This window comes from Hyalella azteca, unplaced genomic scaffold (genome assembly GCF_000764305.2).
Source record: "Hyalella azteca isolate HAZT.00-mixed unplaced genomic scaffold, Hazt_2.0.2 contig4928, whole genome shotgun sequence".
Taxonomy (NCBI): Eukaryota; Metazoa; Arthropoda; class Malacostraca; order Amphipoda; family Hyalellidae; genus Hyalella; species Hyalella azteca.
In genome coordinates this window covers 92,440-119,437 of record NW_025935136.1, presented here as the reverse complement: position 1 = coordinate 119,437, position 26,998 = coordinate 92,440, and the positions used below count along the sequence as shown (strand labels likewise).

The 26,998-nt window shown below is 37.6% G+C and overlaps 1 protein-coding gene across 1 annotated transcript in view; it reads right to left on the bottom strand.

Moving 5' to 3' along the window:
• Positions 1–18,267, bottom strand: part of LOC125177788 — a 144,385-nt gene extending 126,118 nt beyond the window's left edge. Inside the window, exon 1 of the mRNA XM_047880187.1 lies at positions 17,871–18,267. Within this exon, the coding sequence (XP_047736143.1) occupies positions 17,871–18,267 (397 nt within the window). The remainder of the gene's footprint in view (positions 1–17,870) is intronic.
• Between the last annotated feature and the right edge of the window lie 8,731 nt (positions 18,268–26,998).

Sequence of the window (26,998 nt, the reverse complement as noted above, 5' to 3'; positions counted from 1 at the left end):
TTTATATCCGCCAATACAACTCACTAGAGAAAATCTAATTTCTTATGATAAAATTCAGAGGTGTTTAACATGTGTTATAGGTTGATATTGCACTAGGTTATGCACGAAGAGGCACTGGGTAGCGGCCCGGCAGCGAGCTGATCGAGCGCTTGGTCCACAACGAGTTCTGGCGCAACACTGGCGTCCGCGGCCCAGCCTGACCTCTGGCGCCGCCCGTTCAGAGCTCCAGCCGCCGCTTGCCCTCTTCAGGGCACAACTTTGCTCGCGTCACGCGTACCCTAACAAAATATAGAGTCGCCCCAGCTTCTGGTAATCCAAATCAGAAGCTGCCGCGTCTGTAAATTTTCACTGGGTACCCCAGAGATCATTGCTTAATCATCTTCCCGAGGATCTCGATTGTAGGGCTATATCCGAGCTACGTACAGGTATGTGCCTCTATTTCCTTTGCCAGGTTTCAGGTAAGCTATGATTTGCGAATGGTATTCTCATTGAAGAAGAGGAGAATATTACGTTTATAGATATGCAGTTTAGGTTGTATTTTAAACAAAATTAATCAGACTTCCTCGCAATGTTGCCGGATTGAGCATGAAATACGGAATGGAAGCATTTCATATACATAAAATATACATGATGTCGTTCGGTATGCGCCACCACATTACAAAGGCTGTGTATACTGCGGGATGGTGTCCTCAGTCATTTGATAATTTAAGTATGATCAATAGAGTTGTCTTTCTTATATGAACTTGATTTTGTTCCTGTAATGTTTAACTTGTATTGATTTAGTCGGGAACAATTGTGAGGTTTTGTCGTGTGTTTTAGGCATCAGCAATTGAATTCTACCTGTGTTGGTAATATGTTTATCTCTCATGAAGAGAGACCTCTCATGTCTGCACTTGAGACTTCATACACATGTTAATAATCCCTTTGCTTATTTGAATGAGAGTTTTATGGCCGGACGCCTTTATTCTCCCGTCTGTGTCGAACTGAGGGAAGCGTGACGAGGCTGGTGGGTTGTGTCGGAATAAGTTAAGATATTGCGTTACGCCTTGTGAAAGCTAGCCCCGTAACATCATTACGTAATACTCGACCGGACATATTATTGTTCGACTCATAAATCTTCTTTTTTTCTTCTATATTTAACTATTGTTTTATCCTGAATTAAGGGAAAACTTTATTCATCTTCATCCAAGTATGCAGTGTGGTGAGAAGTCCATATCATTTCAAAATGCATTATCTAAAGTTCTTTACTTTGCCCATGTGCTAGTCCGCTTATTTGGAATAACCGCATGCAGAGGCTGAAGAGACAGAAATTTTGCGTTGCTTACGGCATTACAGAGCAGAACGTATATCATTCCACCGTAATTTTCCTAGCTTGAATTAAAAATAATTACAATCGAAATTCAAAAGAATTACAGTCGAGACACTATAGAAAGAAATTCTATTTTTCCAGCTTCACCACAAAGATAATTTTGGTTATCTGATGATAAAATTTTTATTTGAAATGAATTGCTCACCGCCATAAAAAATTATCCTCATGATGATCGAAAATAAGTTTGCCATGTGATTGAGATGAAAACAATTCTGCAACTACCTCATCAATATCAACACTTATTCTTGAATCCGAGAGAAAGCAGAGAACTCTTCATTTGTTTTCTTGATTTAACTATTGCTTTATCCTGAATGAAGGGAAAACTTCGTTAGTTTTGAAGAGAAAGAAAATATTACACATAAGTTGGCAATAAAAGGTTAAAATAATTTTGACAAGCTAATGGTAATGGGACAATAATTCATTGTTCATGCGCCTGCCACGACCAATAACTTCATCACCATCTTGATACTGACAAATATGTTGAATTCAAACGCAGGTCAAGGTTTTCCTGGGTGAATAATACCAGACAATGACTACTGCATATCGTTTAGCATGCTTCATTCGGTAAGCGTATCATTTTTGTAACCGGAAAGTTCATAACGGGTCTCCATACTTGTGAAGAATTTCGTTTGAAAATAGTCTTCATTTGAAGGAACTTCAAAAGATGTGTATTAATGAAAATGTTCATGACCGAATGATACTCATTTTGGGTTAATGTGGCTGGATATTAGATGAATAATGATGACGATTATTCAACATTATTTGAATACGTTTATGGCAATGGCACTGCGAAGTTATTTTAGAACTTCATTTCATGATAGAGTTTCTTGCTCAAAATGGATAACGGGAACGCACGGCTATTACCGTTCATAATTGGCATATTCTATTTGTTATTCTGTACAAATTCAAGAACATAGCGTAGTTCTTTCTTACAATAATATGTTAAAAAAAATACCTGCAAGGGCTGCGTTAGAGATAGCTTCTTTTAAGTTATTTGTATTGATGATCAATCTCAAATATAGAATATGTAAACAAAAACAACCCTTATGCAGATTGAAATGTCTGAAGCGGGGACTTTGACTGTACATAAGCGGTCGCTGACAGTGTGAAGCTTTTGTTAACGAACAAAATTTTCAGAATTGTTCGGAATGAGGTCACAAAAACCAGCACAATTAATAGGCAAATTCGAATATGAACAGGATAAATCAGTAAATTCGGTTGCGTAGGCGTATCGTGTGTAATTAAAAATTGATCCGCACCGGACAATTTGTGCGCAATTCTCAGTTCACTCGAGCTTTATGAGTCATTTGTTGATCAGGGATGGTTTGGGCGTGGCATTGATGCGAGCTCGGAGGCCATGTGTATTGCTGGGACAACTATTCTTTTATGAGATCTGGAACAATTTTGGTCGCACAGTCAACTAATTCCTATAGAGTACCTATGCATCCTCATATCTGGGAACAAGAGAGCAGTAATTATTCGTATTGACTGCCAAATAGTAATGAAAGAACATTTAGTCATTGCATGCAATTGCATGCAAAAACGAGAAGATTTATTTATGCTTCGGAAAAAAATTTTATGGCATAAAAGTTAAATTTTAGAAATTGGTTTTAATGAGGCCGTACAAGGCAAGCTGAACGTAGTAGAGAGCAGGTACGTATGGGCAGGCATGTCGCATTTTGAGCCATTAATTGAACGCCTTTTGACAAATTAATTTTTGCTGTGCATGGAATTTTTGCTGTGCATGGAATGTTCTCTGCGCCCACGGTTTTATTTTGCTGCCAACCTGCTGCTATACGTCAGGCATTTTAACACTTTACTCTCTATTCCTGAAATTGCCTGTATTAATATGATGTGAACCGAGTAAACTTCAATAAGTTCAGTCACATATATAACAGAGAGATTGGAGTGCGCCGCTCTTGTCTCTGTGAGTTTTACAAGATTATGACATGAAGACCGCGAGCAAAATGTGCAAATATGCAACAAAAATATGCTTACCGTAAGTATCGACGCACATAAAAACCGATTTTTCTGGGCAAATGGAAGTGAAATTTTGCTGCGATATACAAACTACAAAGTATTTTAGAGAACAATGCAGCTAAATGAGAGTATATAGAGATCACAACAGATGACCTACTACAATACGGCACCGATGCGAAGCATAAAGTGGCACCGAAAGCAGTTCAAGTTTTTGACAAAAACTGCTGTGTACATGCCTTGGCGCTCTAAAATCAGTTGAGCCATAAACACAAATCAAAGGGATTGACCGAATTCGCTGAATATGACCAAATGTATTACTAATTCATAATAGGACAGACACGTAATGAAATGCTTATATGACCAAATCACACCGATATATCAGGTCTGCGTTCAAGCGATATATTACATGAAGTTATGGCACCGAATTTATTCATGAGCTACTGCTGTAGGTCCTGCTGAAACATTATTGCAAAAAAAAAAGAAATGTAGTTCTGAAGCAATACGGAAGCTAGGAAAATAACTAGCAATTTTAATTCATGTGCTGGTTATCCGTTTCACTGAGTATCTCGCTCCTACTAGCTGCATTTACAATGAGCTTAGAACTTTTGGATGTCCAATAACTATTTTTCTACTTTTAATATTCATACATGAGCCAAGATGAAATTTTTCACAATTGGAATAAGATAACATTTCTTTCCATTTTTACCCATTCGTTAATTCGTCCTTGATTAGAACTCCTAAAATTTTTCTGATTTAAATATATGACGTGTTTGATATTTCTGATAAAATTCGACAAAATGCATTCAAACGCTTTTTTTCACTACCTACTCTATGAAATATTTCATAATCAGATGATATGGGTACTGTTCTACAGTACTTTAAAAAATTACCATTAAGGTATAGCATGGTTTTGAAGGGTGTACTATGCGCACATCGTCTAAGTGTTAAAAACCTGCTGCAACCTGCCCTACTACGAGTTCCAGCGTTGCACTCAACTAAAAGGTTTTTCGCCACATCATGTGTCTACAGAATTGCTTCGAAATATATTATAAATTACCTCTTATCATTGACTCTGGCGCTATCATTGTAAATTTGTAATTGAATTCCTGACTATATAAGAATCCTGATTATTGGTTGAATCCTGAATCTTGATTATGAGATCCACTGAAGACAGAAAAAATATAACTCAGTACTCACTGCAGTGAGTGACAGAGAGCGCATTTTCTCGTCGACGAAAACTTGAGGTCACGGACGGGCGAACAGACGGACAGACGGACGGACGGACAGATAGACAGACAGATGGACAGATAGACAGACAGACAGACAGACAGACAGACAGACGGACATGGCGAGCACAATAGTGCATTTTTTCCATAAATGAGAAAATGCGTTAAAAATATATATATATTGAATATCATAGATCTTAAGCCTCTCTCGTTATGTTAGAAACCAGAGTGACCGATGTAATATTGCCACAGATAGAGCCTATTGATGACAAAGGTAGATGTGACTGTTGCAACAGATAGAGCCTCTTTTGCATTTCTTAATTTTGTAATCGACATTGACAATGGAATGTTCAAATAGCATACTTGTAACATACCATTTCTGCCTATTCTTTGTTTATATCCCATGAATTAGAGTGTTTGGACCAACTTAACCATGCAGTAATCTCCGTTTCTTTGTTTGCAACGCTGCTCCTGTAAGCCTGTCACAAAATGAACCGCTGGGGAAAAAGTTGATTGTCCAGGAGGCTAAGGAAGTCGTGTTTTTACGTTTGGTTGGTTGTTGGAGACCAGTTGACAAATTGAACAAGCGAAGACTTAGTTTACCTCCAGACATGCTCGCTTTTTCTGACAAGAACGCTAATTGCGTTCCGTCATTCATGCAAGTTGTTTTCTGTCATCAGGCAAGCTAGACGAACGCTCATTTTTCAAAGATTCTCCGTTTCTTATTCTCATCTTTTTCTAGTTCATTCTGGAGCGTACTCCATTGCTCTACTAATTATTTTCGTATTCCTATGTCATTCACATTATCATCTTTTTTTTTTTTGCCCCTGATACAGTTCCTTAATTAATTACGTAGTTAGCAATAATTTCAGTCATGATGGTTGACTCGTTAATTTAAATTTGAATCACCTTTTTTCCAACTTTTTTACAGGTCAACACATTGATTGCGGTATGGCGGCCTTACTGCCTGCACGCTGTCGGTCGCGATTCTTCACTCACCCAACGCATTGCTCGGAGTTGGACCTGAGTTTCTGTCGGTTCACTAGCAATTTTAGCCGCATTTCTCAATGTGCGTGGCTGAATTCACCTCCTCGGGCCCTATAGGTTCACCTCAGTCGCTGCCACGCACTTATATCTTTATCAAGATCATATAATTCAATACTATTGTCGCCGAGCATGGCCGGATGCATCAACCATGTGGCAAGCCATGAGATCCAGCCTCGACTATGGTGCTGCCACCGGCGCTGCCTTCCTCCTGAACTTCCATGCAAGTGGCATTAATTACTTAATTGTTGACCAGCTTAGCAGGAGGCTCCTGCTGGACGGCGAACGTTAATTGGGAGGCTTTTACTGGGCGGCGACCACCACCAGCACTGCGCTCCTCCGCTAAGATTTTGGATTTGACAACCTGGGCCTATACTTTCAAAAAAAGTTAAGAGATCGTAAGTTCATCAACCAATCATTGACGGACTTTCGAGCAAATTCCACCAATCATAGACAAGAAAATAGAGCGTAAGTACTTACGTTCACTTAGTGAGTTTTGAAAGTATGGCCTCTGACACCTTACCAGAACGTGACAGTATCTCGACAAGCGTCGGCAAACCTTACAGTTGGGCCCAGCCAAACTACACTGTCGTCTATCGTCTCGAGTTTGAAAAACATAGTCAAACTTGATTAGTTTTGGATTTATTCTTCATGTTAGTTTTGTCGGCCTTTAAAGTTTGATCGTTAGCACGTTGACCCCGAAGTTGTACATATGCGTTCCACGAAATGTATTTCTTCAAGACTAAATGTTACATAATTCAGGGTTGCCAGATAGCCTAAAAAACAGCCAAGTCCGCGTACAAAAAAAAGGCCAAAAAGGCCTATAACTCACTATATACTTGTATATTGTAGGTTCCGGTGTAAAAATTACATTTCTTTCTTATAATTTAATAAATTTTTTAAATTTTAATTCAATTTTTTTTAATTTAATTAATTTATCTTAATTTGATTTAAAAGCTAAATCGCGCAATTTGTCCGAAAAAAAACCGTCTGGCAATCCTGTTTCATAATGATACAAAAAATGAAATAATAGTAATAGATGAAGCAATCGGAGTCAACGTGTTATATAATGCACGGTCATTCTAATCATGTTTGGTATTGTTTTTCTATAAATCGAACTTGCAACGAATTCAAAGCTATCTAGGCAACCTGCTGTGCTCTTTATCGCATCAGTGTCTCTAATGGAGTGATTCAAAGGCATCTTTTGTTCAGCTTAGTTAAACCGTTTACTGACTTCCAAATTAAGTGAGTATATGTAGGTAAAGTTATTACACAGAAACGACATACACTCACACAGACACACACACAGATACACGCACACACAAAATTAATTTTATAACTTTTTCACACTCACACAGACACACACACACAAATAATTTTATAACTTTTTAATCTCGCCGAGATATTACGTGGTTATGAGGATTCTACGCCGACCGAAAAGATAAAGGCATCATTGCAACATATGAATAATTCGTCTGAGCAAACGAAGACGTACGAATGCACCATCATTCATCAAGACCCTATAGGCTGCTTCATCATTACGTCCCCGAAGCTATCCTGCATCACAATTGTTCCTCTGGATTATGGATGCCAAGATTCTGTGAAAGCTCGATGCGTTTTTAATGTATTGAAACCGGTTGAATGTCCTAGCTGCTCGAGCCACCTGTTACACGTGTTTGACTAATGTAATTTAAATTTTCATCTAGGAGCACATGGATGTTAAAAATTCATTTAATCTCATCGTAAATCCACTCGGCCGACACTTGGCTGTATTACATAGTGTCTCTGATTCTAACATAGCTTTGAACTTGTAAATTCTGATCGTCTGCAAATAGCAGCACCTGATGAGCGCAATACAGTCGATTTCGTTGCGTGGTTTAATTATTAAATTCCACATTATGCTAGAACCTTAAATTCGAGAAATTACCACGAAGTATATGAATTATTATTATATTATCAATTATGGCGAATGAAATGAATTTTAATTCGTAGCTTATTATTTCATTGATATATGCATATATTTATATTTCGTAATAATGTATGACATGTTCAGTGCATCTGAAAGGATCAATTGCTGAAACCAAGAAACTCTAAATGAACAGCATCGCCTTTTGCTTTCCCATTTCCCAAGCTTTACTAGTCTCAGGAAGCTTGAATTCAAGCTTATTTTAAAATTTCTCAGTCCCTGATCAGATCATGAGCATAGTTATAATTTGTCTTCGCTTATTTGTGTATAGCACGAGCCCATGGGACGTCATGCCGCACAGCAGACGACGTCCTTATTTCTCCACAAAAAGTTTCACCTGTTACTGTCATCTCATCGCTATTTTTAGCGCATTTTTTCATTTATGGAAAAAATACACTATTGTACTCGCCATGTCCGTCTGTCTGTCTGTCCGTCTGTCTGCCCGTCCGTGACATCAAGTTTTCGTCGACGAGAAAATGCGCTCTGTCACTCACTGCAGTGAGTACTGAGTTATATATATATTTTTAAATTTGATTTAAAGACTTCGGGGATGCAAGTAGCACACCTCACAGGAGCACAACTGGGGTTTTGATCACTCCACTTCATTCGTTAGTTTCACTTTGTATTTCTCTTTCAGCAATACCATCGCTATTTGTTAGTTACTCGTTGTTCCGTGCGTTGAAATCTTGCTGGCGATAGACGATACGATAATTTAATAATATGAAATTCTTAGAATTTACTTCGCTCATTTTATATCGGTCTACCAAGATAATTAATGTATGTGGTAAAAATATAAGTAAGATTGGTGTGAGTCAGGCACGTACAAATAGGCATATACAGGGTGACGCGCGGTAATTTGCTAATTTGGGAATGAAATAAAAAAATTATGATAACTAGAAAAATTTATTTGATATTTGAATTATACTGAACGGTAATGGAATTTATAAAATTACATGGTTTTAAATACTGTATCTGGCAAATGTCGATCTTCGCATTCCACACACTGCTGCATACGTTTTCTGAAGTTTTCATGAACTCTAACAAGCATGCCCACTGGTATTCTGCCAATTTCAGCTTTAATATTGTTCCTTATGTCTTCCAAGGTGTTGGGGCGGTTGATATACACCTTAGACTTCAGGTAACCCCAAAGAAAAAAATCGCATGGGGCTAAATCTGGTGAGCGTGCTGGCCAGGTCACATCACCCTCACAGAGATAAGCCGTCCAGGAAACATTTGCCTCAAACAATTCATGATAACCCTTGCTGTGTGTGCATTGGCACCATCCTGTTGGAACCATGTATCCTCTAATTGCATTGCCTCATGAGCTGGCTGAAAATAATCCTGTATCATAGACAAATGCCAAGACATAAACAAATGCAAAGAGCAAATGATTGCTTCCGAGCAGAGCGTTTCGGAGATTGCTGTACTGCTGCTCTAACTCTCTCGATGTTTCGCGGTTTTGTAATCCTCCTCTCAGGTCCCCTTCGTAGACATGACTCATTCCCTGCTGTTCTGAATGCATTAACCCAATTTACACTTGATTGCCGTCCAGGAACACGTCCGCGTGAAGGAATAGCGAATCGTGAACGAAAAGCACGCTGCACTGCAATGATCGAGTGGGCATTTGAAAAATACGCTTCTACACAAAATGACCTCTCCTCACGTGTCCACTGCATTATGGCAACTGAGAGCCAGACGAATACAAGTTTCCCGCCATCCACTGTAAGCCACGTCCACTCTTCTCTGTCTTCGACCGTCAGTGCCGCCACAGCATGCAGTGCAAATAAGCAAATTACCGCGCTCCACCCTGTACAAGAGTGTTTTTTTTTCATTTTAAGTTTTCAACTTTCAATACTTTTTCTGTCACTTGTGGTGACGCAAATCATATCTGCTATGCTTATGATTATCTTTTTTCAGTTGAAAACCTGAAAGATGATGACTGATAGATTTACGTGGTATCTAACCTGTTCAATTCTACAGCTTGTGTATAGTTTCACTGAAATTCTTGATTATGCTGCTACAAGATTAGAAAGAAGCACAATTTTACAAAAATGTATTGTTGAAAATACGAGGAGGAAAAAATTGCGCTCTTGAAAATGACATGAAATTGTCCGCTCGATTGACATGCATAATTGAGCGAGAAGAACTGGTCATAATTAAATTTCTGGGTTTCATGTACATCAAGGAGATACACTTCTTTGAGAGTCAATTCATTTTTAACTATTTTTTTCCGATTCAGCATCAGACTACGTGATATGTTGCATGCAGCATTTATTTTTTGTTTTACCTCATAATATTGGTATTATTATATCAAACCATTCTTCGAGGTTTGACCCATTTCCGCAACCGAAATATTTAATTTCTTGGCAAATTTTTCTTATGCTAATGTTCGTTTGAATCGTAAAAATTTTTCATTTATTCTGAACCAAGTAATTAAATAAAATTAAAATAATTGAACTTTTAAATTGTGATAATTTGCACAACTAGGACGTGAGTAAATCGTTCAGAGGAAGGTGTAGGAATCTTGTGATCGAAAAAATTTTCGCCATTGTTTTCGAATTCCTCCCTATGATTGAAATAAATTTTTATTTCAATTTTTTCTTGTCCTATAAAAAAAGTCGATAATTAGGATTTAGTCATGTGCTCTTTAGTAGTTGACCACAGAAAATAATCTTACGAGTAATAATAATGATCTTTGTAATAAGATCCCAAGTGATCTTATTAAAATGAGTACAATTGTTCGTGGACCGGAATTACATGTACATACGAGTAAAAGGGGAGGTTTCGGGTCTAATACCGTGAAATTGGCTTTTCTTTTATCTGAGCTTATTATATAGCGGCAAGCAAAGCCTTTCTAATGCAGCCTACGGTATGCATGCTCGCGCCTCTTTTTGTACGTGAGGTAGTTTATAACTGGTAAAATATTAATCTTTCTGACAATCGGTAGATATATTCCGTGAAAGTATTAACATTAACGCTAAACTGAACGAAAAAATGTCATGTGGCACGTGTTACTACCATTCGTTACAAGTAATATACAATGGGAAAGCCGGGGATACAATACTGAGCGATTTTTTAACCTTTCCTTGTTTTATGATCTGTTCTGGTTATTTGATTCTCCTAAAGAATTGAAATTCTAGGTTTTAGGTAAAGGTTACAATTCTTTCAACGTATGAGATACAACGTCAAGAGATATATAGTTCGATATTAAATACATATATATAAAGTTAAAATATTGTATTAACGATATTTAAATAAGGGTGCCCTAGAGTCGATAGGAATAATAATCAGGCATATGATGCTTATGTTTAAGCATCGCTTACTCATAAAGTTGAGAGATTTTTGAGTGGAAGATTTATCCTTTTGTTATATGGTTGTAGTAATCATATTTTCTTTACTTATGATTAAAAATTCACATAAAAAGGTGCTTGCATTAATGTTCTACACACGTATATGATGTACCATAAATCGTTTCAAGACTCGAAAATTGCGAAATGAACTTCTAACTTAGGCCTACATTGAAGATAATGTATATCCCCTACCATGAAACTAATACATCTTGCATTTTTGCATGATATTGTCAATGACTCATCACTGAACTAAACTAATTTCACAACTCACCAGTGGCATAGCAAGGCAATTATCCGTAAACTAAAATGTACATGATAAATACGCTTTTTGGAATTGAGACAGCATTGCACTACCTCCTACACATGTGTTAAAAAACTATCTATGTGGGCATATTCAGTCCCCAAAAAATAAATTTCTACCACCAGCGTTTAACGATAATTCTCAACCTATATAGAAATATATAACATAAACGTTCACAATTTTCTAAATAGATTGTAATTCTTGAGAAACCAGCATTTGTTGTAGTATTCCATCAACGAATTATATATACCTCACAACTCCATTTAGTCATGAGGCGGAGTTTCTTTTTTGAAATTATGTTTCATTGTTGAGTGTAATTACGTAATTAGGAGTGTGCAAATTACGTTAATTATAATTTATACTTGAAGGTCGTTAGAACACTTTCTGCGAACAATGGTGCGAGCAAACCGTGTAAAATCGATGTTCGATGTAATGAAGTTTTCGTGTATAGGATTTCGTGTATAGTTTTGCTTGTTTGTAGCGTATTAGATAACAAAAAAAATTCTTGTTTAGCGCTTGATATAGTGCCGATGGTGCTTACTGTGTATTTATATAGGAAACATTATGGAATCCAATTACAGCAGTCGAATTTTGTTGTTATCAGAAAATCTTTCATCGAATATTGAGTTGGGTGGGTCCTCCTGTGATCTAGTGGGTATTCCGTTTTCATTGATCTTATCAGTGTCACCTTCGTAGTTCTCAAACATAAACGTACGGGATCGCGGAATAGTAATAATTATTTTTCATCTATTCAGAATAATGCGCATGTTATTATGACGCCGTAGTATTCTTCAATATCGCCCTAGAATGAGCAAACGATACTAACACTAGATTGTAAAATTATTGTCCAGTTTTCTTCGTCCCGTGATTATCGGTTGCACGTTACTTGGTAGTTTCTACGATAACTTTACAAAAGCCCATGTGGCGGCAAATTCATACAAAGATGGAGGAACAAGTTACATTTTGCATATAACTGATTTAGGTGTAATTCTTATACAATGGTTAAAAGATTCGAAAAATGAGTTATTTTTGCATTACACTGCATTTTTTTGACTTGAGAACCACATTTGACCAGCGAAGAGGCCAATGCAGTCGGAATATCTTAGCCCTGACTTACGATGGCAGAGCCATCTTTGCTTACCGCGCGACCTTTTCCATCCTATGAATATAACATCCCTGGAGCAACACTTGTTTTGTGACTCTATAAAAGACCCCACGCCTTTTAGTTGCAGGTATTTGTGCCGCACGTGGCCCCAATGTAGAGGTCACTTATGGATAGCAGAATTATTATGTAATCATGAAGTCGATGCAGTAAACAAGCCTTAACATGACTCTCTTACTCCTGCCAGTCAAGCGCAAGTTATTCATTTCCTGTGGAGTGCGATCCCCCAGGGAAAAATTCTGGCCAGCAGTGCCTTCTATAAAAGAAGTTAGCGTTATAAGAAAACTCCACCACAAAATCACGAATAAAGTCCAAACTGCAATGCAAACCAGCAACAAATTAGCAGCATATGTATTGAGGTGTATTGTGCTTATTTCTGGTATAATACTTATAGTGAATCCATACTAAACGAATGTGAGGTGAAATTGACCAAAATTGACAGCTATTTTTATTGCAAGCCAAAATCTTACAGGGAATCTACTTTTCTGATGATAAATAGCTCCGTTGTTCATTTTATTTTTTTTTCATTTATTTATTTATTTTTGTTTCGCTACAAAATTTTCCAATTAACCGCAAAACTTCGATGTTCGATGGTCTTAATTAAAAAAAAATTATTTCTCTCACTTAATTCTGAGTGAGACAGTACAAAACTGAAGTGACTAGAGACTAGAGTGACTAGAGGCTAGAGTTACTAGTCTAGAGTGACTAGAGACTAGAGTGACTAGAGACTAGAGTTACTAGAGCCTAGAGTGACTAGAGAATAGAGTTACTAGAGTCTAGACTGACTAGAGACTAGAGTTACTAGAGTCTAGAGTGACTAGATACTAGAGTGACTAGAGACTAGAGTGACTAGAAACTAGAGTGACTAGAGTCCAGAGTGACTAGAGACTAGAGTGACTAGAGACTAGAGTTACTAGAGTCTAGAGTGACTAGAGACTAGAGTGACTAGAGACTACAGTGACTAGAAATTAGAGTGACTAGAGTCTAGAGTGACTAGAGACTAGAGTTAGAGTCTAGAGAGACTAGAGATTAGAGTGACTAGAGACTAGAGTGACTAGAGACTAGAGTGACTAGAGACTTAAGTGACTAGAGACTGGAGTGTCTAGAGACTGGAGTTACTAGAGTCTAGAGTGACTAGAGACTAGAGTGACTAGAAACTAGAGTGACTTCAGACTAGCGTGACTAGAGACTGGAGTGACTAGAGACTAGAGTGACTAGAGACTGGAGTTACTAGAAACTAGAGTGATTAGAGACTAGAGTTACTTGAGTCTAGAGTGACTAGAAACTAGAGTTACTAGAGTCTAGAGTGACTAGAGACTAGAGTGACTAGAGACTGGAGTGACTAGAGACTGGAGTGACTAGAGACTGGAGTGACTAGAGACTGGAGTGACTATAGACTAGAGTGACTGAAGTGAAGCAAATCGATGCAGTTAAGAGTATAGTGGGTTTTCGTTCCATTTTCATGCCAGAAGTCCTTGCGTGGAGATTAGCCAGCTTGTTGCACCTATTGGGACCATACAATAAGTGCAGTCGCAGCTCAATACCAAATTACCATTAGCCTCTAATACGTGACATTATATGGATACGCATAAATTTAGATAAGTGATGACATATGAAGGTTAGTTACATCATTGTATGAAAATAATTATGAGAGTTTTATTCAATAATTAATTGTCATACAATAGATTTTCGTAATTCGTGTCAAAATTTCCTTTGACTTAATTAAATTAAATTTCCTTTATATGCAACTAATTGATTTTTGGCGCATTTTCTAATTTATGGAAAAAAGCGCTATTGCACTCGTCATGTCCGTCCGTCCGTGTCTTCAGGCGACAGAGAAAATGCGCTCTCTGTCACTCACTTCAGTGAGTACTGATATATTTTTAAACTATTTACTAAGATGGTCGATTCAAAATTTTTTAATCATTTTTATAGAACTATACATATTAGTGATAAACAAAAAAATTAAATTAAAAAAAATTCTGTAACTTCTCGAAGGTGAAGCCGGGAATACTTTGGCTGACGACACAATAATACACAGAAAAACGGTTTATTACAATGATAATAATATGCCATATAAATAGTAATTCATAATTTAATCCAATAAACCCCTAAGTATCTGATAATGTATAGCTCCTCACCAAGTTACAGGGTAGCTGACAAATTTTACCAGAGTTAATGTGCAGTGGTTTGGAACTTATGTCCGCTGTCATATAGTCTACGGAGTTCACTCCCAGAATTTAATTTACTCGACGATATCAGGATTACCAAGAGCCAGGATTACGGAACTTAAACTGAACCGACAGGTAGCTAGGAGCTAGCGATCAATAGAATAATGGAAGCAGTCTTTTTGCAGTTAGTTAAACTAGCGTGTGTACACTGGCATCACACACAGTGCGCGTTTTTCCCACTACTGTAGTTGAAGATGTCAACCGGTGCTGGAAATGATATTTTCACGTCTCATGGAAATTCGTTTATTATTACTCAGAAGACATGAAAATTTTAACATTTTACTCCGAATTTTGCTGTTATTTGAATATTTTTGAAGAGAAAATGCGTCATAATATGGTGCATTTTTGGAGCACTAGCACCTCATTTCTCAACTCTTCTCTTAGCCCTCACTACCATCACTAGCATCTCATTCCTCAACTCTTCTCTTAGCCCTCACTACCATCACTAGCACCTCATTTCTCAAGTATTCTCTTACCAAACATTACCCTCACTACCACCATTACCCTCTGAATTATTCTCCGTTTCAGGTCAAGTCTCATCCCGAAGGTCGTAATTTTTGCGAGCCTCTCCAATTTTGCGGACGAGGTTTGCAGCAATCATGCTTGCCTCGAGCAGCTTCAGCTGCTGGCCAATTTCATAGAACAAAGCCTTTTTTCAGCCTCTCTCCTCCAAGATGGACCAAATTTCGACGTCCATTACAAGACAAATTGCTGTAATCAGCCTCCCCAGATTAGAGTGGTAGCACTTTTGTTCCTCCCAGCCTATAAAGTCATTATACATATGATAATAAGTATCGGTTGTAAATTTAATATCGGTTTATGACCGAAATTTTACTTGAAAATGTTCATTCTTTACCTACCAAAAATATTAAAATGTCAACAAATCTTGAGCAGCTTTCTTCTCTTCATAAGTTTGGTTTTGTTTCTGCTTGAAAATGTATGCTATTTACTTGCTATCTATATGAGCAACATCAGATATTTTTAGGCGGACATATATGAGTTAAATATTTGTGATACATTATAAATAATCCTCTACTGCACGTTCATATTAAATTAGGTTAAAGTATGATATTCAAAATTCGCATAGTGGCATCTCACGCAACGCATAACAAAAAAAAATCCGATAATTCTTGCGCCGACGCCACGAAAGAATTTAGAAAGAATTCATATATTTAGAATTCATGGTCGTAAAACCGCGCATTTGAAAATACTTCGATATTAGCTTGAATTATTAAATATATCAAGTTAGATATTATAAACTTGAATTAGATATTGACTTGAGTTAGATATTGAATGAAAACAACTTGAAAAGTATAATTCAACGCATATGCGTGAATTATACTTTTGAAATTCATGTCTTCTACGCTTATGATTGTCGATGTTTGTGTCCAAAATACTTTTTATTCTGAAACTTTGCACGACGAAACTAAATTTTTCCTTGGCGTCTTGCTGACGTCTGGGCTACACTATATTACAAAATATTTAGTAATTCGTGTATAAGTATGTGAAGTTAGAATCAAATCATTGAGAATTGTTTCATTTCAAGCATCAAGTAATTAATTAAAGAAAGTTTTGGTTACAAACGCATATGAAATTTATCAAAAAATAAGGGAAACAATATCACAAGTGAAAGAATGAGGTATCCATGGAAATTTTCACACATCGAAGCACGACGATCACCAGTTTAGCATTAAAAATAGTTCCAATTACCAGCATGCCTGTCGCATTACCAGCCAAATTTATATTCATTTTGCCTGCCGCAGCTCCTGGCGCGCAGAGTGTAAATTGCCTAGTGCCTAGGAAGCTGCTAGGCGCGATTTTACTCTAACATTATTTTTAAGGGGGCAGGAAGTTTGTCCAGCTTTAGTCTATTAAATCTAGTAATTTATTCTGTTTTCATTGTATACCATTCAGTCTATTCAGTAGCCCATATCACTCCTTTAGTCAATGTTCCTCGTAATGCACAGAATCCGTAATCATGTATACACACAGTGAATTCATAACAGTTGGTATGATAGTAAGTAGCGTCATGTGCAACTACATTTTAAAAAATCAATGGGAAGCCCGAATCTCGCAAGAAGATTATTCTAAGCAATGCCTTGATTGAATAAGTGAAAAGTGATATATTTCCTCTATTCTATATATCCATTAAAGTCCTTAAAACAATAGTTCATGTAGCAAACGATGACTTTTTCAATCTTTTAGCCTCGGTTGTTATAGGGAAACATGGCGATCAGGTGCACTCTAGATTCCAATTAGTTGATCTTGTGTCTATTGGACAGCGACGAAGTCGCTTGACACGAACTTTTCGTTTAAACTCCTTAAAGAATCTACGCGAGCTTTTGTTGAGCTCACACAATGCACGGCATCCAAAGAGATTGTGTATGTTCGTTCGGTTTTTCATTGTGTGCCTCGTCTTTTGAACAAGGCGAAGTTACATCCCTATTCAGCAAATGCTGTAAAATGTTTAATCGAGATCCTGAACTAGCGCAATTATATAAGTAAACTTATTATAGAATCATTCAATTACTCAGCAGCGAATTGAATTTTTTTTCAAAAGGCACTACTTGTAACATTTTAACCCTAATAATAAGTATGTGAAAGCAGACAATAAAAATGTATTCATTTTATAACACAAGCATACTTATGTCTCATTTCATGACAACTTTTTACTATGTATCAAATAACTTTATCCCCAGTAGAATGCCTTAGTTAGAGTGGCTTTCTGATAATAATGCAGTTTTTATGATGAAGGTTCAGAGTTATGACTTGTAATCGTAATACAAGCTGAAATAAATTCATTTGTTAACAATGCAGGTACAAAATAAACTTTAGAATATATTAATAATTTGTTGTGTCCGCAATGATTGGCTATTTGACTTGAAATGATTTTTGAATAGTATTCGATACAAAATTAAATGCAGTACTGCACTACAATTCTGTACACATTCAAGGAAACAATTCAATAAGGAATGTGAGTAAACAATTAAAATACTTACCCACTAGAAGTAAAATAAAAACACAGAAAAAAAGGCAAAATGCCTTTATTGGCTTTTATTAAGCCCACTGATTGTACTTAATTAGGCATGAATTTAAATCAAGTTTTTTAATACTTAACTCGAAATGCTTAATATTTCAAGTTAATATCGAAGTATTTTCAAATGTATGGTTTTACGACTATGAATTCTAAAAATATGAAATGGGATAACATGAGAAAATGTAGGTCACACAAAAGTCTTACGTTTGCGTAGCTCGTCTGTTGGTCGGACGTGAACTCGGCGAGGACCCAAGGCCGCTGCAGCCGCTGTCGGTCCACATGCCGAGACAGTGTCGGTGGTGGACGTCGATGAAGAACCGGCGGACGATGTGGCCTTATCAGACTTTGGAGTGTCGAGGTGGCTGATGTTTTCATAATTACCGAAGCAAGGAACAGACTGAGAATGCAGGAGGAGGCCCACTGGCCTGAACATTTCTGCCACCGGGGATACAGATGTTCTTACGGTGCCTTGGCTCGTGGCGATGGCATCTTCCTCTTCAGGAAGTCCGACGATCCTCCTGAACGTCGCAGGAGTGCCTTCGTCAGTCCGACGAAGGGTAAGAGGGAGGAGAGACGGTGGAGTGGAAGGGGGATCCAGCATAGACTATTTAATGTACAAGAAAATTAGTTTGCCCTCCAAGATTAACGTCTAAAAAGACGTTGATCTATCTGGATTTGTGCACAGGAGCCAGAAAAAACGGCTATATTAATTTGAGACGAACTTTGAAGATAGTTTCCAATACAAATGAGTATTCCTATTGAGTTATATGTCAGTTAAATCTCTCCACAATAGTTTCCATAACTTTTGTTTTGCGTCGATGTTTCACGTCACAATGAAGGTGCTACGATTTTGGCTATTTAAACTTTTAGTTGTCATCACCAGGAACTAATACCTGAATAATAGTTTCGAAAATATTTCATCGTCTTACACTGATAATATTTTATCACTGACTTACTCAAAGATTTGTTTCCAAGGTTGCTCTTGCGGGTTCAATTTCTTAGGGGCATTCAAAGTACTAGTCAGTTATTCACTTTCTCCTGATGGTAAGCTAATTTGCTGATAATTTTACATGCATATATTCACTTTAATACTGATTTTCATTGAGCGTTTTGTCTACAAAATCATTTTATATTAAAAATGTCACATTATTATTTCATCTTTAAAAATATTATAAATCATAATTTTCAATTCCCTGGTGCGTTTTCAAAGTAATTTCGTCCTTACGATATTCAATCGTTCCGCAAAGAAATCACAAAACAAACACATACTTTACAAACAGCCAAGTATGTAATTAAATACCGAGCTATCGTGAAGTGAAATACGAGTAAAGTCTTAGTCAAATATTCCTTAGCAATATAGGCTTAGCAATAGTAATAGAATAACGAATGACCTTCCTGATATGAAGATAGTAATTAAACCCCACCGGATATGATTCATGTTTTAAAACGCTAATAGGAAAAAGTAAATTAAAGCAACATAACTCGCAGTTGATAATTTTCGAGATTTTATAACATATTTCGGGCGGATAAATCGCTAGAATTCCCTATCCGTTTTCAAATCGGTCCCTTGACCTTGCTTTATAAATAGCCATTTAAACCTTTCTGATTTTCTCTTAGGAAAAAAAGGTTTAGCTGTGGCATTTGTTAACATGAACTGAGTTTCAAAATAAATTTTAGAAGTCTTCATAAATCACAGATGTAAATAAAATTTCTGGTCCAGGTAATCTATCCGCACGATTGTTGATGTCTGATCGAATAGACTAGACTTCGCAGGTCAGGTTTCATCACCTTCTCAATATTAGTTCAGAATTGTGGATGAGAAATTTTCTGAAACCTGTTCTGGGAGCACATCCGTTTTTATTTTCTTGAATAAACGCTGCCGAAAATATCATGAGGTGTTTCCGTGCGTATTTTTAGTATTACTCGATGCATGCGGGACATGGCTCACAACTTCTTAAATTATCTTATTTTTATGCTTCATTGTGTTTGTTGCTATAAAAATACTTTTTTATGTCAATTCAATGGGTTACACGCTGTAAGATGCTATCTATATATTATTTTTATTCTGAAATGCTTCTCTTTTTTTTTTGATGAATACGGTCACGAGTTTCAATATTCCGTTATAATCTGAAGTTGAGAGAATGTTGAGCAAAAAATAACTCGAGCAAAATAGAACTGGTTAGTTTGAATCCTGTTTGAACGAGGATCATTCAAGGTATCGCATTCTGATGCACAAGGGTGCATGCTACATTTTAAAACTGAATTATCGTTTTTCAAACACTCCTGTCAGTTCTTTGCGCATGTGGGTACCTAAATCTCCTGCCTATGTTTTATTCATCGTTGTCTACGGTGTTTACTGAGTATTTAAATGCCTCGATAATCGTGGGTACCGTCTATGTGAAGTATGGGCTGTAGTAAGATTTTTAGTGCTGATGATCTACCCAGTCAAAATTTTCGTCTCAATTTGATTTGGGTCACCCCAGAAGCAATGGATTCGGCTTAGAGGTGAATCAGGCGCGAATCGGCCACCTGGTGTGTTCGGCTGCAATTAGCAGCTGTTTCAAAAGTCGATTGGCCGGTGGGCCGAATCTGTGTAATAAAACCGAAAAGAGCAGTTGGTCAAGCTGCCTCTTGATGCGTTAGGCCACACGCTGGTCAGACTGTCTCATGATGACCCTGATCAGAGGCTAGATCAACTGAGCGAAACACGACCATCTTCCGTCCAATGAATGGCTTCGTTTTATGTGGAATACAACAATCTGACATATACCCGATATGATCAAATTTGCATGTGATTGATGATGTATAATGCCTTCAGTGAAATTGAATGGATTCGAATGTGTTCAGTAAGTTCAACATTGATATAAAAGGCAATTTAAATATTAAAATATGGTCGCACATGAGTGTTTCACTCTGTTATTAATGAGTTAAAATTTGTAGAAGACAATGACACAAACCATTCAATTATTAACAAACCATTAATATTAACATGACAAAGCCATGCCAGAAGCCATGGAGTTATCAAAAATTTTCCGTCAGGCTTCGATTTTCGATTTACAAGTTGGAAATGAAAGTTGACTTTAAGCCACGAAAGTTCTGACCTCAGAAGAAGTTGGGAAAGAAATTATAGATTTTCAGGGCCCAAATTATGGCGGTTAAAGCACCAAGCAGATTGGAAACTTTCAGCAATCACTGAGATGCAAAAACTGTTGTGCTAATATTTCGACCGGAATGTGTAATCGAAAAAGTTCTTCGCTTTTAGTTACATCGATCTTGCAGTAGTTATCTAAAGATCTCTCACAATTTCTGCACAAAAAATTAAATATACAAAGAAATCGAAGGTCACATGAGCCATTTTTTTATTTGGTAGGGGTTGAATCAGATAGACTCCCAATTAGATTCTATTTAAAAATGTTTTTCCAGTCTAAATTCTTCCGCTTATAAAGAGTTTCAGAGATTTCGTACAAGGTGATTCACGGAAACTTGCTGATTTTAAAGTTCAATAAAGGAAAGAACCAGTAAAGATATCATTACAATATAAATTATATTGAAAAAGACATTAGCTGGATTTTCATCACTTAATTTTAAAGATGACATTGAACAAATGACGGCCCCCATTGTAAGTGCAATCAGTTAGCCGAATTTTGAAGTTACATTCAACTCGCTGAAGAATATTGACTGGTGTGTTGGCGATGGCTTGGCGTATGTTGTTCTTCTAATGAGGCTGGGTCCTTGGACAGCCATTGTAAACAATTGATTGAAGAGAACTCCATAAAAACCACACAGAGCCAAATCGAGGGGTCAGGCCGGCCAAAGAAGCTCACCTCTCAAGAAGATGAGGCGATAATGGAACGGCCATTCGAAAAGTACGAATCGACAGCATTTGCACGCTGCTCTTTTGTCCAATGTATAGTGGCAGCTGACTAGCCGGGCCACAAAACATGACTTTGCCTTTCATATGAAATACTAACCGTTCTTTTCCCACGACATCTGGCTGCTTGGTGCGAAATGTAAAACAGGACATTCCGTAAATCACCCTGTATTATATAAACTAGGTATATTTCTGCGAAAATAATTTTTACCCGCTGCGCTGCTACTGGGAGTATATAAAATAAATTCACTCGCTAGCGCACCCTCAATTAACCCAAGTTAATATGAACTTAATTTGGGGCCTTGCGTGTGGTTAAATCTCCTGAGATTTAATAGCAGTGGCAGAAATAGGAGAAAATTCACCCTCAGAGGAGCAAAATTTACAGAATTTCACTCCCCTCGGCGGCTGTGCCTGGCACCTCGCTTTGCCATCAGCTACATTCAGATTTAAATGCTTCCCAACAGAGAGAAAGATAAAGTGTAATCCAATGCAAGGCCTGATAGAAATATGGTCTAACGTTCCAAATGAGGACTGAACAATGAAAGGTTAAATTATGAATTTATAGGTATAGGTACAGTATTTACATTATATACAGTTTCTGTATATAAATTATGTATAGGTTCACCATACATATAGTTTAGGTATAGTGTAAATAGTTATAAAAACCGTGGGATAGGTAACTTTCTTGTATGGTTCAAGCTTCATCCATACATGTATTTGTGTAGAATATCAAAATATATGTTTGAACGCGAGAAGATGAGGGGTGGAGCAAGAGTTGAAGCAATAGTTCATATGTTTGAACGCGAGTGTGACGTTTTCATACAATCGACAGGTAATTAAATGACCTGGTGGTGCGCGGCAGGTTTCATGCAATTACCCTGGTGAGCTAGGCTGATTGGTCGCAGGCCATCGTTCACTAGTTACACTTCAGGCTATAGTCAGGGTGTGAGGTGATGTTTCGATGAGATTCTCATTGGTGGACAATCAGTACACTTTGGGCTATTATTGTCAGTATAAGCTGATGCAAAACTCTCAAGATTTAAAACAACGTGTCATGAACAGGCTACTAACGGCGGGCTTAATCGGCGACTGATCGATGGTCTTACAGAAATATGATAGGCGTTCCATGTAGGGCTGATTGATGCACAAAATTATTGGTGCATGGCTGCGCTCCCCAAGGCATTACCCATCGCAACAGTCTCAATGCAGCATCTCTACAATCAATGAGCAGCACCACTCAGCAGCACTACTCATGCGTAATCGTCTCGATGCAGAATCACCACGATCACCGAGCAATCGTGCTCAAGAGAAAAATGTCGTTATGTAGTGCGTAGTAAAGTCCTTATCAATAAGCACATATGCAGAACAAGATGTGTATTCATACCTTCAGTTGTATTCAAGATATCAACTTGATTCTTCCACTATTCAATATAATTTTTTGGCATTAATTTGAACGGGACTTTCAATTTAAGTAGTTATTTAACTAGTCTATTAATTTGGAAAAAACCAAATCGGATCTAAAATTTTCGACCTGTGTGCTGCAGTTCCGTGATCTGACATTCTGAACTTCTTGAGAAATGGCTCTCAAGAATCATCCTCTCTATGTCTTGTGCAGCCGAGGTCGCAATCATCTTATGAACTGAGCAGTATTGACTAGTTTCATCATCAACGTAAAGCAGAGACACTACGCGATATATATAATTTGCTAACTCTATTTCACTCTTTAACACAACAAGAAACGCATATAAGGAGCCATAGTTAGACCACAGTTATTCTTGTCGGCTTGTTGGAAAACTTTCCTGATACTTTCTAAAATACTATCCTAAAAACAGCTCTATAATATACTGTACGTGGAACAGCGATGCAGTAATACGCATGAAACTTGCCACTTCATCTTTGATGAAGCTGGGCTGCATATACTGGTGTGCAGTGCTCAGTTGACCTTAATTATAGCTTGTCTTTTTTGGGGTGTTTATAAACTTCTTGCGCTATTATAACGTTCATGTGAATTATAAATTCTGCCACTGCATATGCATTTGAATCAGTAAAATAAAAACTACCAGGATTTGATCTAGACCGTGTCGAGTCTTTTCTCGAAGATTGTTCATCTTCCGGGAACGATAGTATAGGCTGCCTTTGAATGTTTCATTATATTGAGCTTCATTTAACTTCGCTATAATCACATGAATTTGTTAGCGCTGCTCAGGTTTCCATGATCTGTTAATCGCGTGCGAGTGCTAACGAACTCAAGCAGCGCTTCCGACCACCGCTGCCATCTTCACTCAATACCCTGACTGTAGCTCGAACTGTAAAAATTAAGCGAACAACGGACTGTAATCAGGCCAGCACTACAAAGGAATTGCATGAAACTTGCCGTGCACCACCTGGTCGCTTATTGAATATGACTTGCGGAGCATCGTACAATTGCGTAATTTTTAGGTCACAGCATTTGAGGTTGGGTTTCAGAAATTTTAGTTATATACCAAAATCAATCGTCTCTCGACGAGTGGCCGTTCGACCGTGGGGCTGATTCGATGCACGGGCGAGATACGGACGAGTTGGTGCATGGCGGGCAACATACTTACTATAAGGCTCCGATGGGTTCTGCACGACTGTTGCTGAATTTATTCGCGGGTTGGCAGACGATGCTAGGCCATACTATAGCCGACTGCTTTCCTGTGGGCTGTTTGGTCGACTTCAATGGATGTGATCTTTCTGGTGGCTTGCAGATGATAATGCACATTGCCCGGAAGTGTTTGAGGTTACGTTCTTGAGGGAAGGGATCATGATGGTTCATTCGATGCAGGGCAGTAATACTTTCCCATATGCATCCCAGTGTGGCTTGATGAAGGGGCTGTCCGCACACATATCACTGTAGGCTGCTGATCGCGATGTCCTACAGAGCAGCGCCAGCCTCGTGTGTGGATGAAAATAATAGCTAAAAACTAGGCAATGCTTGCTATTTTTGTACTTGTAAAACCACAGGGTCAATTGATGAAGTTGCCTCTTCAAGTAACACTTGTTAATGAAATGCCAACACATGACGCGGAAGAGGAATAGGGATAGAGAACACTGTGGGCAATCGATGACATATGCAGATTTATTCATCGATGGAACATTGTTGTCTTTCAATAAATAGAGATCTCTCAATTGCTGCCTCGAGCCACCGGCATAATCGAAATCCAGGGCAATCGACTCGCAGGCCAATTTTCCCCTGCGTCATTTTTCGAGCATCTGGTCGATGCTGAAATTGCACTACTAATTGCTTCAATGCGTTGGGCCAACCAGATTAAAGGCTTAGTTTTGATGACTTTTGAACAATATACATTACGAATTGAGGTAGAAACATTATTAAGATTTTAAACACGTATTAAGACGTAAACACGTGGGGTGGTTTCATTTCGTAATTTTCATATTGTTGATGAACAAGCCTGTAAAAAAACTAACAACCAATTTTTTTAAATTTGTCAAATTTGTATTTGCTTCAGTGGTAACGAATTAATGGCATGATATCAATCATTATTTGTTTTAATTATCGAAACATTTTCAAAAAAATTTCCAAAATTATTGTTATTCCATGTAAACTATCAGCACTGACATCTTTCCTACATTCGTGGCCGTAGAAATGCAAACAGACAAGCCACGTGATATTTGTAATAAATCCTTCTTCGCTCGCGCTAATACAAGTATTTATAATTTTCCTGGTGATTTCGTTGCCTAGGCCTTTACTGCATCTCACTGATGCCCAAACGATGACTACCGGTAATGCACCCTCCTTTTGCCCCCACGGAGCTATCAATGAGGACAGCACTGCGTGCTCCACTTATATAGCCACCACGGAGCCATCAACAAGGCCTCTATTACGTGCTCCACTTATACGCGTATAGTCGCCACGGTGTCATATATAGTTAAAGCTTTACGTACTCCACTTATACGAGTATAGCCGACACGGTGTCATATATAGTTAAAGCTTTACGTGCTCCACTTATACGAGTATAGCCGCTACGGTGTCATATATAGTTAGAGCTTTACGTGCTCCACTTATACTAGTATAGCCGCCACGGTGTCATATATAGTTAAAGCTTTACGTACTCCACTTATACGAGTATAGCCGCCACGGTGTCATATATAGTTAAAGCTTTATGTGCTCCACTTATACGAGTATAGCCGCGACGGTGTTATATATAGTTAAAGCTTTACGTGCTCCACTTATACGAGTATAGCCGCCACGGTGTCATATATAGTTAAAGCTTTAAGTGCTCTACTTATATAGCAACTATGAAGCCATATTATTCAGAGTTTTACTGTTCAGTAGCTGAATAGCATAGTGAGTTCGTAACTCAAATCAAGCTCAATCATTTTTTCCATTTATTGAAAGTTAGAGTGATAAAAATACTCAATTTTTAGTGGTTTCCTTTAGAGCTTTTAACTAAATACGTAAGATGATATATCCAAAATATTACGCTCATCAAATTCGTGTAGTTATGTATGGGTTGCGCATCCTCTCCATTTTGATGTCGCCAAGCGTGAAAAGGAGGTATGAACAAATTACCGTTCACTGCACCCGAATAGAACTGAGAGATTGAGCGCTCCTTCAAATCTTATCTTATGTTGATTAGGTTGATTTTATAGTCTGTATGATAACTTTGGTTCGGTGAATGAGGGCCTATGACTCAACAAGCAAAAATAAATTTTTAACCGGGCATATAAAGGTGGACCTACTATTGACCTGCAATCATGTATGGGCTGCAGATAGCTAATTTAAAAAGAATCATTTCGATTTAATAATAAGTTCCTAATGTTATGTAACTAGATTGCTTATAGTATAGCTAAGTTTGTTGCAAGATGATTGTGTATAGAAATTAATTTCGGGACTTGTTACAAATGATATTTCAATGCATAGTCAGTGCACGTTTTCAGACATATTTACTTAGACCTCGCCCAAGTGTAGCTTACTCGACTGCCATTTCCAACTTTACAATTGAAATCTTTAAACGGAAATGATTTTTTTCTTTTTGTTTGCGGGATTGAAAATTTTACTTAAACTCTATTTACTTTCGTCATGTGGGAAATTTTTCATTTCTAAGGTATCAAACATATTTGAATTCCGACTGACTCCATAAAAAAGGTAATTTTCGCTGCAAAGAATAATGCACAAAGTTGATAAGATGAACATGAATCTGCATTCAGAATGAAACCCAAAATATCCTTCGTCTGCTGAAATTCAGTCCAGGGGCGCCTCAGTTAATCAAGCGTTGGAAGATAAGAAGATTAATTGTGATGGGGGCAACCATAATCTGACTCATGTCAAGTGTTTAAACTAAAGCAGACTTGAAGGACTTCTCTGCTTATGGTTTAATTAATTAATTAGCCACCAGCTTATTGGGCTGCTCATCAATCTGCTGAAAACAATGCATTTCAATAATTTAAAAAATTACTAAGATTTATGAATCGAATCTTG